The sequence below is a fragment of the Acomys minous genome (genome assembly GCF_964271855.1).
Source record: "Acomys minous genome assembly, chromosome: 2".
NCBI classification, from domain to species: domain Eukaryota; kingdom Metazoa; phylum Chordata; class Mammalia; order Rodentia; family Muridae; genus Acomys; species Acomys minous.
The window spans coordinates 31,642,328-31,660,634 of record NC_140484.1 but is presented as its reverse complement, the minus strand read 5'-3'; the positions used below and the strand labels follow the sequence as shown (position 1 = coordinate 31,660,634).

Below are 18,307 nucleotides of genomic sequence, written 5' to 3'. Positions count from 1 at the left end.
CCCTGAAGCTTCAGCTTTCATCACTTTCACTTTCCTCCTCCAAAGATTATTCTTAAAACTCAGCTTGTCCAGCCCCTCTACCTGTTCCCTTCAGACTGTCTCCCAACTCTCAGTTCTGCAGCCTTCTCAGAAGCCATCAGCCTTCAGCCCTGCCCACGGAGTGTAGGTGGCTATTTATCCTGCCATTCATGTGTGATCTCTCTCCAAAGGAATTCATGGTCCCTGACGACAGGTCATATGCCACACCACCCCTGTAGCAGGCAGAGAGGTGAGTGCACAAAGCCCATGAGAAGCACTGAAGACTTATTTTTCCTCAAGTCAAAAATGTGTTCTTCTATTACACTGAATATCTCTGAAGTCAGTAATTCTGCCACTTATGAGTTCATTGCAAAGCAGTTACTTTTCTTTTTCTTTTTGATTTGAGAAAATTTAACAATTAAAAAAATTGTATTCCAGGCCTGGTAAGATAGCATAGCAGATAAAGACTCCTGTCGTCGGGCCTGGGATGATGTGAGTTTGAGCCCCTAGATGCTGCATGGTAGAAGGAGAAAACAGACTTGCCCAAGTTCTCCTCAGGCCTCCGCATATACAGGATAGCATATTCTCACAGAAAAAAAAAATGAATGTTGCTAGTGGGAATGCAAACTGGTACAACCATTTTGGAAATCTATCTGGAGCTTTCTCAGAAAACTGGGAATAGGGCTTCCTTAAGACCTAGCTATTCCACTCCTTGGAATATACCCAGAAAATGTTCCACCACACAATAGGGACATATGTTCAACCATGTTCATAGCAGCCTTATTCATAATAGCCAGAATGTGCAAACAGCCTAAATGTCCCTCAGTAGAAGAATGGATAAAGAAATTGTGGTACGTTTACACTATGGAATACTACTCAGCTATAAAGAACAAGGAAATCCACAAATCTGTTGACTAATGGAGGAAATTAGAAATGATCATACTGAGTGAGTTAACCCAGAAACAGAAAGACTCACATGGTATACACTCACTTATAATTGGACACTAGCCCAAAAGGCATGTCCCACAAAAGTCTTCACTTACCAAGAGATTGGGACAGATGTGAGGACATCCTACTGGGACTCTAAGTAAGAGAAATATAGGAGATGGGGAAATAGAAGGATCCAGAGGATCTTAGGAACCTACAAGAATAACATCACAATGGGTGGATCAGGGCCCAGGGGTGTCTACTCAAACTATCACACTAACCAAGGACAATACAAATAGTAAACACCGAACCCCTACTCTGATGTAGCCAATGGACAGGACATCCTCCACAGTTATGTGGAGAGCAGGGACTAACTCTGACGTGAGCTCTGGTGCCCCATATTTGATGACCTCCCCTTCGTGGGGAGCCCTGGTGGCACTCAAAGAAAGAATAGGCAGGCTACCAAGATGAGATTTGTTATCCTGTGACCATAAAGTGGGGGAGGAGGTCTCTCTCAGACATGAACCTAAGGGAGGGTAACAGGGTAGGGGTGGGAGGGTAGGAGGAACGGAAGGATACAAGTGATGGGAGAACAATTGAGTTATAATCTGAATAAATTAATTTTAAAAAGTGAATGAAACTATAACTTAAAAGCCCAACGCTTGCCTTGGGTTGTCGTTTGGTGATCTCTGTGGCTTTGCTTGGCATGGACGGATGGAACAAGAGAACATGCATCCGTCCACACCGGTGCCCGAGCAGAAAGCTTTCGGACACTAGTCAGCAATCGGCGAAGTCTCATTTACCAGGCTACTTGTGTGACTTGGGAAATAAATAAATAAATAACTTGCACATAGGAACCTAGAGTAAAAGCCTCCAGCCCTTCGTTAAACATTCAAAACCCATTGACCAATTGTAAAAAACAGGAGCCCTGCTGGGTGGAAAACGCGTCTGAAAAGCCCAGATAATGTCATCTACAATTTGTTTTCTCTCCCGAAAAAGGGAAGCCGAGCAGGAAATGTTTTTTAAAACCGTAAGAAAGTAAAGCAGAGATGCCCAGACTCTCCTGCAAGAGTGATTAAAAATAGGAATTCTGTGATCGTGAGAGCAGCTTCTCTGGCAGCTGCGAGGCCCTCTGCACCTCTGGAAGTTGAAAGTGTTGGCAGCTGCACGCATCGGTGTGTGGCAGGTGTTCACGCACGCCTTTGGGGTAGGGGAAAGGCTACATTTCATGGCTTACAGGAGAAGATGCATAAATTATTTTTAAAAGGTTTCGGTACTGATCAAATCCAAGGCAGTGTGCATGCTAAGGACATACTCTGCCACCGAGTTACCTCTCTAGCAGGGCCTTGAACATAGGCCTTTGAATTGTAGTTATGTCACACTCTATGACTGTGCTACATCCACAGTCTATGCCACTTTCAACACATGTTAACTTTAATGTTTGTGTGTGTGTGTGTGTGTGTGTATTCTTGTGTATACATGTGCATCTGTGTGTACAGGTGGGCAATGCAGCCTGTGTATAGGGAGGCTGGATATGGGGTGTCTCCCTCAGTCACTTTACTTTTTATCTATCTATCTATCTATCTATCTATCTATCTATCTATCTATCAGCTATGTAGGTATCTATCTATGGTATCCATTTTCTCTATCTCCGTCCATCCATCTATCATATCTATTTATTATCTATCTTTCTATTATATCTATTTATATCTATCTGTCTATGCGCCAGGGCTTCTCACTAAACCTGGAGCTGACCTAATTGGCTAGACTGGCTGGCCAGAGAGATTCCCAGTGTCCCTATTTCCTCAAAATTGATTACTGTGGCTTTTCCTTTCCTTCCCTCCTTTTTTTTTTTTTTTCCAAGACAGGATTTCTCTGTGTAGCCTTGGCTATCCTGGGCTGGCTTTGTAGACCGGGCTGGTCTAGAACTCCTGAGAGTTCTGCCTGCCTCTGCCTCCCAGAGTGTTGGAACTACAGGCTGCTTTTTCTTTCTTTCGTTTTAAAATGTGAATTCTAGAAATCAAACTCATGTCATCATTTTTCATGTGGCATGCCACTGAGCTATCTCTCTAGACACTAAGTTACTGCTTAATAACTGAAGGCAGGAGTCAAAAACTCCTTTCTTTTCTTCTTATTTCCATTCGCCCCCAAGCCCCATTATGTCTCATAGGTCTCCCCGGTCAATTCTAACCTCTCATATTAAGGAGAGAGACTGAAGTGTCTACCAAAAGGAGGCTGACAGGAAAATACCCGAGTTTTACTCTCCCTTCTTCTTCCACGCTCATAATACCACGCGCCACTGCAGATGCTAGCTGCAAGCTTTCGAGGGCGTCCTTCCTTCCTCCTCCCCGCCCCCCCCCCCCCGCCCCCACTCTCTACTCCCGAATCGCAGCACATTGGCCGCCTCTTCAAAGCAATGCCCAGGGTTTAAGCCGAACAGTTCTCATCGAAGCCTACGGGAGGCACACAGCAAGAATTCTGTAATATCTCAGAGGATTTACTCCTTTTTAAGTTCCTTTAGACGGAGCCTTTGCAAAGGGATTTACAAGAACGGAAGATTATTTAGTGATAACGGGTGGGAAATGCAGCTGGAAGTGGAAAAGGCGGCCGCATTCCCACCGAAAGAACCCCTTCCGAGCAATGTCGTTATGGAGCAAAGAATGCCAACTGAATTTAATCATTAGCTTCTAATTGAAGGCCTTGGCTCAACTTGATTCTCCTTGCTACGTTAGCGATTTTCTCTCCAGTGGGACTCTGACAAGTGTAAACAAAGAATAGATGAGGGAGCGCCATTAATCACAAAGCGGTGAGACAGGCCTGGGCCAGGGCGTCCCAGGAAAAGAAGCAAATGGCTATCTCTGATTTCCCTCTTGCCTCCAACGCTTGCCCCACGAGTTCCCAGCGGGCCTCCTGATGCACGGGGCTTGGCCAGTGAAAGTCAAATGGGGACTGTTCGAGTGCGCCAGTGCAGGATTCTCTGCAGTGAGAACCTAAGACTGCTTCCAGATTAAAACTGACCTCTGTCTTTCGGGGTTTTCACTGGGAGAAAGAAGAAGTTTTGTAATTTGGTGGCATACCACATTTTAACGCAAATGCTTTATAGGCAAACAAGTGTTTCTAGGAACCCTGAAGGGGGCATGTACATAACAGCCTTGCATAGAAGCCCTTGCACTATTTCAATTACCCAGAGTTCATGACCCAAATCTGCTGAGTCGTGTCATTAATTAAACATTAATCCAAAAATGTCACACTTGAACCTCTAACCCTGCAAGGTTTTTTTTTTTTTTTTTTTTTTTTGAAATGCTTAACCCTCCTCTGTGTCTCACTCCCTGTGGGGAGCTGAGTGATTGCTGGACACTTTTCCTTTGGTAACTGGGGTTCATCGGGGTGGGTGGGGTGACTTCCTAGTGCTTGAGTTTCTCTTCCTAAATATTTAAATTATCTCTAGAGAAAGAGAGGTTTAGCAAACAAATAGATCCCAAGTATTTGCCTGGAAATGATTTAAACATGCTCGTTGTGAGGACAATGGTCGGTCACCTCTCCTAAAGGCAGCTGGAGGTCCTGGCTAAAACAGTCACTGAGGGGCCTTGGGAGATGGCTCAGCAGTTAAGAGTGTCAACTGCACTTTCAGGGGACTGGGTTTGGTTCCCAGCAACTAAATCAGATATCACACCGCTGTCTATAACTCCAGTTCTGAAGGAATCAACACCCTCTGGTCTCCATGGGCACCTGCAAGCACGTGGTTCACAGAAACTTATGTAAATACACACACATAAATTCAAATTAAATAAATATGCCATTTCAAACATGCTGAATGTTCACAGTCCCGTGCTCTCCTACCAGTTTTTGTTCACATAAGACTTCAGGAGGAAGGCTTACCTCAGGGTCTTCAGATGGACTGATTGCCCGTCCACAACCACAGAAAGCTGAGTTGGAAGCAAGGTCCCATGCCAGCACTGCACCTCCCAGGGAGCCACTTTTGTGTATAATGATGCGTATTCTTATGTCTTCCTGAACTGCAATGCGGTGGGATGGAGACAAGAGGCCTGGCTCACGGCAGCACAGAGGAGAGAGAACTGAATGCTAAAGCCACTGGGCTTGGGCCCTGGCCTATAAAGGACACTTGGTATTTTACACCCCAAGGGGAACATATATGCGCTAATAGCTTTGTTGGGCAGAGGCAACACACCTACTGTGATCTCACATAGTCAAGAACTCCAGAGGATATGCACCCAGGTCTTACACAGGTGGCTCTGGCAGGTAAGGGTGACTGAGGATGACTCAGAAGACCAATGCTACTTAGGTAATTCTCCTCAACTTTGCATGTGTGCATCAAGAACACTGACTACTCCACACTGGAAATCAAGCATCTCTTTCCAGTGTTCCCTCAAAGCAAACCCATGTCACCTCTTTTTGTTGTTGTTTAACGATGTATTTTTTTGTTTTGTGTGTATGAATATTTTGCCTGCCTGTATGTATGTGTCCTGTCTGCATGTGTGGTACCTATAGAGGCCAAAAGAGGGAGCCAGATGTCCTCCAACTGGAGTGACAGTCTGCTGGAAGCTAGCACATGGGTGTTAGAACTGAACCCTGGCTCTCTGGAGGATCAGCAAGAGCTCCTAATTATTGTGCCCTTTCTCTATCATCGAAAGGGCCTTTCAGTCCTAAACACAGACCGAGTTCAGGGTTTCTCACCATCTTCTTTATTTTCTTCTACGTTTTCCTCTGGCTTCACCAATAGAGACAAAAGCCACGCCCAACTGCCATTCCCCATTCTTGTGGTGCAGCAGTGATGGATAACTGAAGGATGCTTGCAATTCAGATGGAGTTGTTTTCAGAGAAATATACATAGAGAAAATGGTTATGAAGCTAAGCATGGGCCTGGGGATTTAGTTCAGAGGTACCACACTAGCCTAGTATGTGTGAGGCCCTGGGTTCAATATCTAATACTAAAACAAACAACAACAAAACCAAACAAAAACCTAGTAATCTGCACAGATCGAATGAAGCCATCAGGATGTCCATGAAGGTGAGCAGCCCCAGGGTGAACCACACCACTGGGCAATAATATACCACCACCTTCTACTCTGAAACCAGAGGTTTATTATTTGCTGGATGGCACAATATATATTTTTAATGAGGCTCTATTTCCACTTTCTAGTGAGGTAAGCAACATAAAACAGGCATTTCTAAGTCTCCAGTTCTGTGAGGTTTTTATGTATGGTAACTGCTATCTAATCCCACAATGTCTGCCATTCAAACCAAACCAAACCAAAGCCATTGTAACTGTTAGTGATTTCTCCCGGCTGTGCCCCCCCCCCCCCCTGAGTCCTCTACTGACCACTAGGCTATCCTCTGTCCATAGCTTTGCTTCACCTACTTGCAAAAACACACCAAAAATACTTGAAAAAAAAAAACACTGAAAAATACTTGCTGTCTGTGGCTTCTTTGACTTAAAACAATGTTCCAAATTCCATTCAGGCTATAGCATGGGTTAGTAATTCATTCATTCCTTCTGTTTGGCTGAAAAATATTCCACTGTGCACATATATTTCATTAGTTAATCTCACATTTTTATCCACATTTTTATTTGCCCAGTCAATGGCTTTTTGAGTTTTTTCCACTTTGGGGCTACTATGAATGATGGTAATCGTTCGTAATCATTCACGTGCAAGTTCTTATGTGCACATTTATGTTTGGTTCTCTTGGGTTTACAACTAGTAGTAGATTTTTGAGCCATATGATAATTCTATGTTTAATTACCAAACTATTTTCTGTAACATCTGCATTTTATATACCTGTTGGAAATGCATGGAATTCCTATTTCGGTCAGTTTGGACTGCTGTAACTCATTCCCATAGTTAGCACGACTTACACAATTGTAGTTCTTTCTCGTAGTTCTAAAGACTGAAGTCCAGCTCAGGGTGCACCACAGAAGGGCTCTTGGGAGGGACCTCAGCCAGGTTGTATACTGGTAGCTTCTATTTTTCACAGGAGAAAGAGTGAAGAATACAATTTCTATATATATCTGAGTTCTGAATATACTACATACTTCTGAATTCTCTATCCTATCCCATTGGTATATAATAGTCTACTGAGATGACAATGGCCCATTCATCTGCCTCTACCATGCTGTTTTAATAACAGAGCTTTATCTTATACTTCAACATGTGGCAGTGATCGTCTTTGTCTTGTATTTATCCTTTTTCAGTGTCTCCTGATGACGTTTGAATGATTATTTTTCTATATTAAGTTTAGCACCATCAAATAGATTCTTGATGTCTTCCTTCTTTGGGAATTATATCTGGCTGATAAATCAATCTAAGGAAAGCCAACATCTTCATAATGGTTTCATACTTGAGAGCAGGAAATAGCTTTTCAATTGTCAAAAGCTATGTTCTTCTCACTCAGTAATATTTCAAATTTATTTTTACACACTTCTGGTCAAATGAATTTGTGTTTCATCAGTGTTGCAATTATAAATGGCTTATTATCATATACACATATGTGTTTACGTCTGTACATGTAAAGTCCACTGGTTTTGCATGCTAATTTTATTTCCTAGTTCTCTGCATGTATTGTTTGAGTTTATTTTATTATCGATTTGCTGGCGTTTTCAGTGTTCTGTGGTATAACCTATAAATCAAGGCATTTCTTCCTTCTTGTTTGAATGTTTTTGATTAATCTGTCTTGTCTAGTGGCATTGGCTAACATTTTTAATATAATGCTCAGTTCTTGTCAATCTTAATGAAAATCTCTCTAGTGCACCCTCACTAAGTAGCACACTAGTTAGGACTAACACGTATGTCTTTATAATGTTGAGGACATTTCCCTCTATTTCTAACCCCTGAATGTCTTTTTCTTTATAATGAATAGATTACCGAGTTAATTAAAAGTCTTCCGGTGTCTATATGATTTTTCTGAGTTTAAAAAAAAGTGTTATATAGAGTTTATTAAATGAGCTTGGGGGAAGAGGGAAAAGGAGGAAGGGGTTACCGAGAGAGAGAGAGAGAGAGAGAGAGAGAGAGAGAGAGAGAGAGAGAGAGAGGAGTTTTGTTTTCTTTTTAAAGATTTATGTGTTTTATGTTATGAGCATTTTGCCTACAAGAATGTATGTGCTCATAGAGGCCAAAAGAGCATATTATATCCCCTGGATCTATTTTCAAATGGGGGCTAGGAACTGAACCCAGGCCTCCTTAATGAACAATAAGAGCTCTAAAGCACTGAGCCATCTCTTCCGCCCCCTGAGCTTTATTAGCAATGCACTGTGTGGATGTCTTCCTGCCAAACCAACCTTGCATTCCTTGACCCTCTTGCTTGGTTACATTGCGCTCACTGCGTTTGCTGTGGAGTCAGATTCTGTTTGCTGATACTGTGCTTCTTGTCTCCTGAACTTTTCCACACCCACACGAAGATTCCATCCAATAATTTTCCTTCAAAAAGGTCAAGCCATGATAAAATTTTTCGTTGTTTAGAATTTTTCTTGACTACTCATGGATCATATTTATTACTTACTTTCTTTCACCAGTTCCTGGCTGTACAATCCTCAGTTTTATATTTGCTTCAGAAAGGATTTAGGAATTCCCCCCTATCTTTTCAATCTTCTAACTAATTCAAAACATTGCATCAGGACAGCACTGGCTCGTGAGGATTAGTTGAAATTCCTTCATGAAACCAACTAGTTGTGACAGCTTTCTGGTATGGATTAGCTCCTTATTAATTATATTTACTTTGTAGAAGTTGGTCCGATCAAGCATTTTTGTGCTCTTGTTCTAAAAAAAAAAAAAAGTCATCAGTGTTGGCTTGGGTAGAGCCCAGTGGTAGAATACTCGCCTGGCACACACAAGGCCCTGAGTTTGATCTTTAGCACAGCAAACACAAACAACAACATGTACTACAACTAGCCTTTCAGATTCCTTTACAGTGATACCTGAAAAGTATGTTTTTAAATTTGGTGTCTTCTAACAATTATATACTCTGATCCCTTTTTTTTAGGCTCATATATTTATTCACTTTATATCCTGAACGCAGTCACCTCCTTCTTCTCCTCTCAGTCCCACCCTCCTACCCTCTTCCATTTTTTTCCCTTTCTCTTCTCAGAAACCTCCTCCCAGCACGTCAAGTTTTATCAGGACTGAATGTGTCCTCTTCCTGTGAGGCCAGGCCAGGCAAGCCTGCTAGAAGGAAGTGATCCAAAAGCAGGCACTAGCATCCACATCAGAGGCAGCTCTTGCTCTACTTGCTAGGGGACCCACATGAAGACAAAGCTGCCCATTGGTTACTTACGTGTAGGGGACCTAGGTCCAGACCATGCATACTCTTCGGTGCGTGTTTCAGTCTCTGTAAGCCCCCATGGGCCTCGGTCAGCTGATTCTGTTGATCTTGAGGAGTTCTTGCCCCCTATGGGTTCTTTCCCCCTTCCCTCTACACTTCCACATGACTCCTTGAGCTCCACCTGTTTGGCCGTGAGTCTCAGCACCTGTTTCGATCTACTGCTGTGCGGAGCTTCTCAGAGACAGCTATGCTTGGCTCCTGTCTGCCAGCATAGCAGTGTATCATTAATAGCACCCTGGGCTGTCTCCCTCCCATGGGGTGGGTGGGTCTGAAGTTGAGCCAGTCATTGGTTGAAGACTCCCTCAATCTCCGTTCCATCTTTATCCCTGCACTTCTTGTAGGCAAGGTAAATTTTAGGCTGAAGGTTTTCTGGGTTAGTTGATGTTCCCCTCCCTCCAAAAAGAAGTCCTGCCTGGCTAGAAGGTGGCCATGTCCCCCACAGCTAGGAGTCTCAGCTAGAGTCACCCCCACATCCTCCCAGGAGCTTACCCTTTTGCAGCTCTCCAGCTTGTCTCAGAGATGCCCCACCTCAGGCCTCCTTCCTTTTCCCAGCCCTCTCTCCTCCCACCCCTGCCCTCCCCACATCTGATCCTCACTCTCCTTGCCCTCCCCACACCATCTCTTACCCAGTTCCCTCCCTTCATCCACTTCTGCTGTCTCCTCTATTTCCCACTCTAAGATTCAAGGAACCTCCTTAGGGCCCTCCTTGTTACTTAGCTTCTTTTGGTCTGTGGATTGTGGTGTGGGTGTCCTGTACTATATGGCTAATATCTGCTTATAAGTGAGTGCATATCATGTATGTTTTTCAAAGTCAGGGTTACCTCACTCGGGATGATATTTTCTAGTTCTACCCATATGTCTGCAAATTTAATGATTTCCTTTTTTTTTTTTTTTAAATAGCTGAGTAGTGTTCCATTGTGTAAATGTACCACAGTTTCTTCAGTTGAGGGACATCTAGGTTGTTTTCAGTCTCTGACTATTATGAATAAAGCTGCTATAAACATAATTAAGCAAATGTTCTTGTAATATGGTGGAGTATCTTTTGGGTATATGCCCAGGGGTAAAGACTTTACTCCACAAAATTTTAAAAAATCTAAATGAAATGGACAATTGTCTTAATATATTCCATTTAACCAAAGTTAAATCAAGATCAGGTAAGCAAGTTAAATAGCCCTAATAGTCCTAAGGAAACAGAAGCAGTCAGCAAACATCTCCCAACCAAAAAAAGCCCAAGGCCAGATGGTTTCAGCACAGAATTCTCCCAGACTTTTAAAAATGAGATAATACCAATACTCCTCAAACTATTTCACAAAATAGAAACAAAAGGAACATTGCCAATGTCATTCTATGAGGCCACAGTCACCCTGATACATAAACCACACACAAAGACCTAACAAAGAAAGAGAATTTCAGACAATTTTCCCTTATGAACATTGATGCAAAATTACTCAATAAAATATTTGCAAACCAAATCCAAGAACACATTAAAATATGCCATCCACCTTAATCAAGTAAGCTTCATCCCAGGGATTCAGGGGTGGTTTAATATACGAAAATCCATCAATGTAAGCCATCATGTAAACAAAGAAGGAAAAATCCCATATGATCATATCATTAGATGTCCAAAAAAGCATTAGACAAAATCCAACACTTCTTTATGTTAAAAGTCTTTGAAAGCTGGGCATGGTGGCACATGCCTTTAATCCCAGCACAGAGGAGGCAGAGGCAGGTGGATTGCTGTGAGTTCGAGGCCAGCCTGGTCTACAAAGTAAGTCTAGGACAGCCAAGGCTACACAGAGAAACCCTGCCTCGAAAAACAACAACAACAACAACAACAAAAACAAAAATCTTTGAAAGATCAAGAATACAAGGCTTATACTTAAACACAATAAAGGCAATATACAGCAAACCAATAACCAACATCAAAATAAATGGAGAGAAACTTAAAGCAAATCCACTAAAACTGCTTTAAGGGACAAGACAAGGCTACCATTTCTTAATTACTTAGTATGTTTATGTTACCTTTTGATAACATTTATTAGTGGTTTTATGTATTGTGATGATTTTTTTTCTTTTTAGAATGAGATATGTGTGTATCTGGTATGTCTATGTGTGGTATTTGTGTCTGTGTATGTCATGTCTGCATGTGTATGTGGTGTGTGTCTCGTGTGTGTCTGTATAGTGTGTCTGAGTGTGTCTGTGGTGTATGTGTGTCTGGGTATATGTGTCTGTGTGTTTGTGTAATGTGTTTCATTGTGTGTGTTGTATATGCCTATATGTGTCTGTGCAGTGTGTCTGAGTGTATGTGTGGGTATTATATGTGTCTATGTGTATGTCTGGGTGGTGTGTCTGAATGTGTATGTGTGTGTGTGTGTTTTGTGTGTCTCTGTGTGTATATCTGTGTGTATCTGAGTGGTGTGTGTGGTGTGTATCTCATATGTGTCTGTGTAGTGTATCTGTGGTGTATGTGTGTCTGTATGTGTGTCTGAGTGTATGTGTCTGTGTGTTTGTGTAGTGTGTCTCATTGTGTTTGTTGTATGTGTCTATATGTGTCTGTGCGGTGTGTCTGAGTGTATGTGTGTGTATTATATGTGTCTATGTGTGTGTCTGTGTGGTGTGTCTGAGTGTGTATGTATGTGTGTGTGATGTGTGTGCCTGTGTGTGTATATCTGAGTGGTGTGTGTGGTGTGTATCTCATATGTGTCTGCAGAGTGTGTCTATGGGTCTGTGTGTGTGCCTGTGTGTCAGAGGACAACTCACGGAGTCATTTTTCTCCATCTACCATGTGGGTACCAGAAATCTAACTCAGATCAGGTCACAGGCTTGGTGGCCACCACCTTTACCCACTGAGCATCTCTCTAGCCTGATGATTTCTTTCTTTCTTTCTTTCTTTTTTTAAGATAAGAACTTTGATTTGTTAGTTGGAGCTGTTGATCTGCTCTTTGAGCACTCTATTTCAGCACAGAGGGTGGAGAGGCTGTGCTGTGCATCGGCTATTCCTATATGCTTTATTAACTCCACATTACCTCAATCTCATTTTATAGATAATTCTGTTTATTGAACTTTTCAGTTCAAATCACTTTGTAGTTTTGTTTCCACGTTAGGTCTTTGGATTTGGTGCCTTCTCTCTGCCTGTACAGCTACTGGATTCCCCCAGCCTATATAGTGATGGGTCTGGCTTACTTCCCTGTTCTTCCAACATCTTTCTGATACCCAAGTCTCCCGTTGCAATCCGTCTCTAAGGTACCACTCACAACGACAGCATACTGTTTCATCTAAAATGCTATCAACCCAATTATGCTTCTACTCAACTTCAGAGTGCAAAGTCAGCAGTGCCCTCCTCCTAAGCACAGTGGCCCAGGGCTCTTCACACTCTAGTGCCTCCTTAACTCCCGGGCAAGTCTGGTCTTGCCCACTATGCTCTATCCCTCTCAATTGGATGTTAGACATGGGTAATTTCATGTTCCCTTAAGAAGTAGGATCTTTCACTCTCTCCTTCCAACCACTGTTCTATCACTCCCGGTGCGTGGGCTTCTGTCTCTATCTTCCGTCCATATAATAAGTTCCTACTTGTCCTTCAACACTCGATTCAGTGGTTTATACACTCATCTCTTAGCTCTGTCTCCATGTTCCATACGAAGGAATAGCCTCAAAGACAAGAACCGTATCTTATTTGGTATTTTCAAAGCCTGCTCCAAAGCAGACATCAAACAAACTTGTTCTGAATCTTGGGTGTGTGGGTACATTTCAATAAGGGTACTCTTTGTGGGTATGCTACTGTAGGGGTAACCTTTCAGCTGGGGGGAAGCAAGGCCTCATGGGAAGGGAGAGCACGTGACTAATCCAGGATCTCTGTTATCCAGGATGAAGGGAGCAGTGTGCAGTGCTCTGGCCTGTGCCTGGCTTCTCTGATTTGCAGCTTGTTTGCTCTCACGTAAGCCATTCTGAGCATGATTCCCAGGTTCCAGAATGACTTGAGATCACAGCAAGAAATGGGTGCAGAGGGATGGAGAGATGGGCCAGCAGTTGAGAGCATTTGCTGCTCTTGCAGAGGACCAGTGCTTGATTCCCAAGGACCACATCGACTGGCTCACAGCCACCTGTAACTTTAGTTCTAGGGGTCTCATGCCCTCTTTTAGTCTCCACTGGCACACGTCACACATGCCAGTGTGTGCCATACATGCGGCACGCATATACAGACAAGCAGGCACTCGTATGTCTCCACACATAAGGATGAATACAAAATTGTAAATGAAATAGGTGTCCTCCCCTTGAATTTAGAAGCAAATTATTTACTGGAGTCTCTATACCGGGGTGGGAAGGATAGAGAAACCCTTCACGGAACACCAGGGCTCTCAGACACTTGCAGCAAGGAGAAGCTATTAGCACATGCCCACAAGATGGATGGATGGAGGCAGATGGATCAAATAGTGCGTTTGCGCCTACTGAAGAGATGGAGCATAGAATCGAAGCTGTAGTTGCCAAAACAAAGTGGCAAGCAGTGAGGTAGCACGGGAGGGAACACCTGAGCTCTCTTGCCTGCCCTTCAGTTGCCTGCTTGGGATTCCATTGAGCTGATTACAATTAGAAGCCAGGGCTAAGGGAGTCTGGTGAGACAGGCTGGAGAGCCACCAGTATACCAGGACACAGAAGGCCAGAGGAGGGATAGGTGAGCGTGCACGTGCGCATGTTCAAATGTATGATAAAATACAAACAAAAGTGATGTCTGTTATAAATTTGATGCAGAAAAGATTACTTGGCAAAATCAACAGCAAAAAAATTCCAAAGACTCAATAGTTAAATTTGCTAATGTTTTTAAAAGGGCATATGAGACAAATCTGATTATTTGTCTGCTACTGGTAGTTGGAGATCTCCTTCAGGTAGAGCCTTGTGCCCCTAAGATCAAATTCACAGGCTCAACCTCACAGCCAGAGTCATAGCCACTGATTCTACCCCCAAATGGTTTGCAGCAGTGTGTGTCCTGTAAAGACAGTTGCCATTAGAAAAATCTTTTATAATGTAGAAAAGTTTAAACAATTTCTAATATATATTTTAAAAAAGCAACCACTAAATTCTTTATTTCCTAGGTTGAACAATGTTTCATAGAGAGTGTGAGCACAAACTTGGTCATGATGTGAGAGTTGCTCCAAACCCCCCTGAAAGGTTTTACCCAGTTGCTTCACCCACCCAGGTCTAATGTGAAACTCCCTGAGATTTTCACATTACTGGCTCCCTTTGGGACAGGTGCAATAGGATCAGAGTCCTGCCGTCAAAGATACACAAAGGTACTCCAGGTTAATTACATAATTGCATGATAGGGTGTGGTTTCATTTATTGACTTGGGTACTTGTTCACTAAACAAAACAAACAAACAAAAAGAAAAACAAATGCCACCAGCTCTATCTTCAATCCTAGATATTCAAATTCAGCTCAATGTGGATTGAAACTATTGGTTTTTTTAAAATTTGCATCTGTACTGAAATGTGCAAACTTGCCATCATTTTCTAAATCATAGCATGCAGACTATTTCTATAGCACTGACACTGGAAGAGGTGTTCAAGGAATGTAGAGGTAATTTAAAGCACACAGGAGGATATGCATAGCTTTCATGCAAATGCCATACCATTTCATAGAAGGGATGTAAACATCCTGACATTTTGCTGCCCTGTGCCCAATCTCCCATGGGCACCTAGAGATGACTCTTTTCTGACAGCCTACTCAGTCTCAATCCCAAACCTGGGTGCCTTCATTCACAGCAAGAAAAATCACAGTGGCATAGGTTTACTGGGGATGCACAGAGGGTGAAGAGAGCTCACAAAACGTTCAGGGCTGGAGACCTTATCAGAGAAGACGCAACAGGGCACTGTGTGTGTGGCTGGCTGGTCTCATTAGGGAGTGAAGGGAGACAGCTGTGGGACTGGGACAGAGACAAATATGAGCTCATTTTGGTTTGGCAAAGAGTTATGTCTGAGGAGATTATTTAAATCATAATGATACAATTATGTGAGCATTTATGATGTGCCCGATAGATGTTACCATGCTAGAGATTTCTCTTATCACTGGGTTTTCCCTTGTGTGATGGGTATTGTAACACTCATTCTTTCAATGAGAAATCAGAGTCTTACACAGGATGTGAGTCACTGTAGTCCAGGAGGCTGATAGATGGCAGTGTTGGGAATAGAATCCAATTCCGCCTTTAGAGGCTAGGCTCTCCCCACTCCAGGGCGTCATCCTCACAATAGCGTGAGAAATAGATTAGCTAATTAAAATATGTCTTCACCTAAAATGTAGCCATTTAAAAATGCTTAAATGTTAGTGAGTGAGAACATACTAAGGTGTGTGTGTGTGTGGAGTCTCTCATGAGTTTTGTTTTGCCACTCTCATGAGTGGCACCCTCATAAATTCTGTTTTCTGAAGAAAAACTAAGGAGACGCACCAACAGATTACTCAACAAATGTTTGGGGAATGAATAGCCCCGTAATTAAGCAGTTGGAAGTCATGCAACTTTTTTTTTTTATAACACGTAAAACACAAGACGATGTCTCAATCCCCTTCCGAGAGTCATTTCCCATTAAAGTCCAATTTTCCACTTGACGAGCTGCAGACCCTCCCAATATCAACAGAGATTCGGCAGTGCTTCTGTGCCAGGCTAAGTAAGTGTTCCTTAGCTCCCTATTGAGCAGCAAACCATAACTCGTTGGGAATGAACTGACTGCAAGCTCCATAAATGAGTTAGCTTCACTCAGCAACCTTCTGGCTTCCATGGCTTGCCGCCTTCTCTGGAAAAAGGAAACAGGGCAGAGCAGATGACCCACATGTTTCAGGAAGTCTGCCTCCACCCCTTTCTTGGGACAACCCAATAGGGTGAGTTCCCATAGATGGTCTGACTTTCTCTTCCTGACACATGGTCAGGCGGGAGCTATAAAAAAAAAAAAAAAAAAAAAGTAGGTCTATAGGCAAGTGTTTGTGTTGCCATCCCAGAAACCAAAATTCACTATGACTGTTTCCGCCTCCAACATAGCCTGAAAAAAAAAAGTCTAGACTGGTTGCATCTGCAGATGCGGCTACTCCTAACCCTACTGTTTGTTTCCAAGACATGGTTGATGTAACTCAGGGTCAAATGTCAAGTCAGTGGAAGAATAACAGGACACAGAGAAGGAGGGAGGGAGAGACAGAGACAGAGACACAGAGAGAAACAGTAAGATCCTTTCCAAACAAAAGCTAACAAAACCCCATGGCTTGGTTACTTTTCTATTGCTGTGAGACTCTGCATTCAAGACAACTTGAGAGAGAGAGGGAGAGGGAGAGGGAGAGGGAGAGGGAGAGGGAGAGAGAGAGAGAGAGAGAGAGAGAGAGAGAGAGAGAGAGAGAGAGAAGAAGAAGAAGAAGAAGAAGAAGAAGGAGGAGGAGGAGGAGGAGGAAGAGAAAGAGAGAGAGAGAGAGAGAGAGAAGGAGGGAGAGAGAGAAGGAGAGAGAGAGAGAGTGAGAGAGAGAGAGAGAGAGAGAGAGAGAGAGAGAGAGAGAGAGTGTGAGTGTATTGGGGCTCACAGTTTCAGAGGGTTAGAGGTCATGACCGTCATGGTAGGAAACATGGCAGCAAACAGGCAGGCATGGCATTGGAGCAGTAGCTGAGAGCTTACATCTGACCCAGAAGTGGCAGGGAAAGGAGAGACTATGGTTTGCTTTTGTAACATTGGAACACCAACTCCATCCTGCCCCCTGTCCCCTGCAGTGACATGCATCCTCCAACAAGGCCACACCTCCTAATCCTTCTCAAACAGTTCCCCCAACTGCTAACCAAGCATTCAAATATATGAGCCTACAGAGGCCAATTCTCACTCAAACCACCGTATTTCAGTCCCTGGCCCCCATAGGTTCATGGCTATATCATAATGCAGAGTGTAAAATGCATTTAGTCCAACTTAAAAAGTCCAAAAGTCTCTTTTGAGAATCAAGGCAATCTCTCTGCCTTAGGCATGTAGGTAACAGGTGAGCTCTCAGCTACTATTCCAGTGCCATGCCTGCCTGATGCCATGATCCCCACCATGATGGTCATGGACTCACCATCTGAAACAATAAGCAAGCTCCCAATTAAATGCTTTCTTTTATAAGTTTTCTTGGTCATGATGTCTCTTTATAGAAATAGGAAAGTAGCTGAAAGGCCCCAATAAGTCTATAAATCAAGGTCTTGTAGACCTTGCTAACACAACACTTTCACTCCAGCACTATAAAAAGCATCAGATAGAGTGAGGTAACCACAATCTTACCTGTGTATTTCTGCCAACCACATATCATGATGGAAACTCTATGGTTGTTGCTTGACTAAGTAAAAGCTGGAACTTCCTGCTAAGCCGTTTGCCTCACCTGCCATCTGCCTGCATCTGCAGTTCCCAGGAGTGACCAAGTGTGTCATTTCCATTTCGCTCTTTACACTATGGGGCCAGGCTCCATGCAGTGATCGGGGCCTCTTGGCTTCAGTGTCTTGTCCGTCTAGCCTTAATGGCAGTGGGAGTCTCTGTTCTTACGAACTCCTGGGCTCTGAACATCTCATCTGGCTTCTCAGTTCCTCCCTCATTTATACACTTATGAAACCAGCCCTTGTATGGATTCTATCTGTTGTCAAGCCTGAGCATGGTTTCCTGATTGGGCCTCAATACCCATGCTTTCTTTACTTTATTTATACAGTATTACTCAGAAAGTTAGATAATTAAACACAGTCTCTCTCTGAAGTCTATACTCACCCTGCCCCACCTGGCTGTCAGCTAGACTATGGGCTCTTATTGATAGTGGGAAAAAACAGAATTACTCCAGATGGTACTCAAGAAATATAAACTGAGTAAACAAGCCCCCCCCCCCCGTGTGTGTGTGTGTGTGTGTGTGTGTGTGTGTGTCTGTCTGTCTGTCTGTCTGTCTGTCTGTCTGTATATGTGTCTGTCTCTCTCTGTGTTTGAGAGTCTGTCTCTGTGTGTTTCTCTGTCTCTGTCTCTCTGTGTCACTGTCTCTCTGTCTCTCTGTGTCACTGTCTCTC

The 18,307-nt window shown here is 43.2% G+C and overlaps 1 protein-coding gene across 4 annotated transcripts in view; it reads right to left on the bottom strand.

Annotated features, from left to right (window-relative positions):
* Positions 1-18,307, bottom strand: part of LOC311582341 (transketolase-like protein 2) — a 61,088-nt gene that overhangs the window by 33,765 nt on the left and 9,016 nt on the right. Inside the window, exons 2-3 of one of the 4 annotated variants that reach the window (XR_014774095.1) lie at positions 8,240-8,717; positions 6,543-6,926 (exon numbers count right to left, since the gene is read on the bottom strand). The exons of 1 other annotated variant lie outside the window; for it this stretch is intronic. Coding sequence is in view for 1 of the 3 variants with exons in the window: in XM_084755353.1 (XP_084611479.1) it covers positions 8,695-8,717 (23 nt within the window). In the remaining 2 variants the exon portion in view is untranslated. Of the gene's footprint in view, positions 1-6,542; positions 6,927-8,099; positions 8,718-18,307 lie in introns of those variants that run through there. 2 more of the 4 variants (XR_014774096.1, XM_084755353.1) reach the window with 2 other exon arrangements.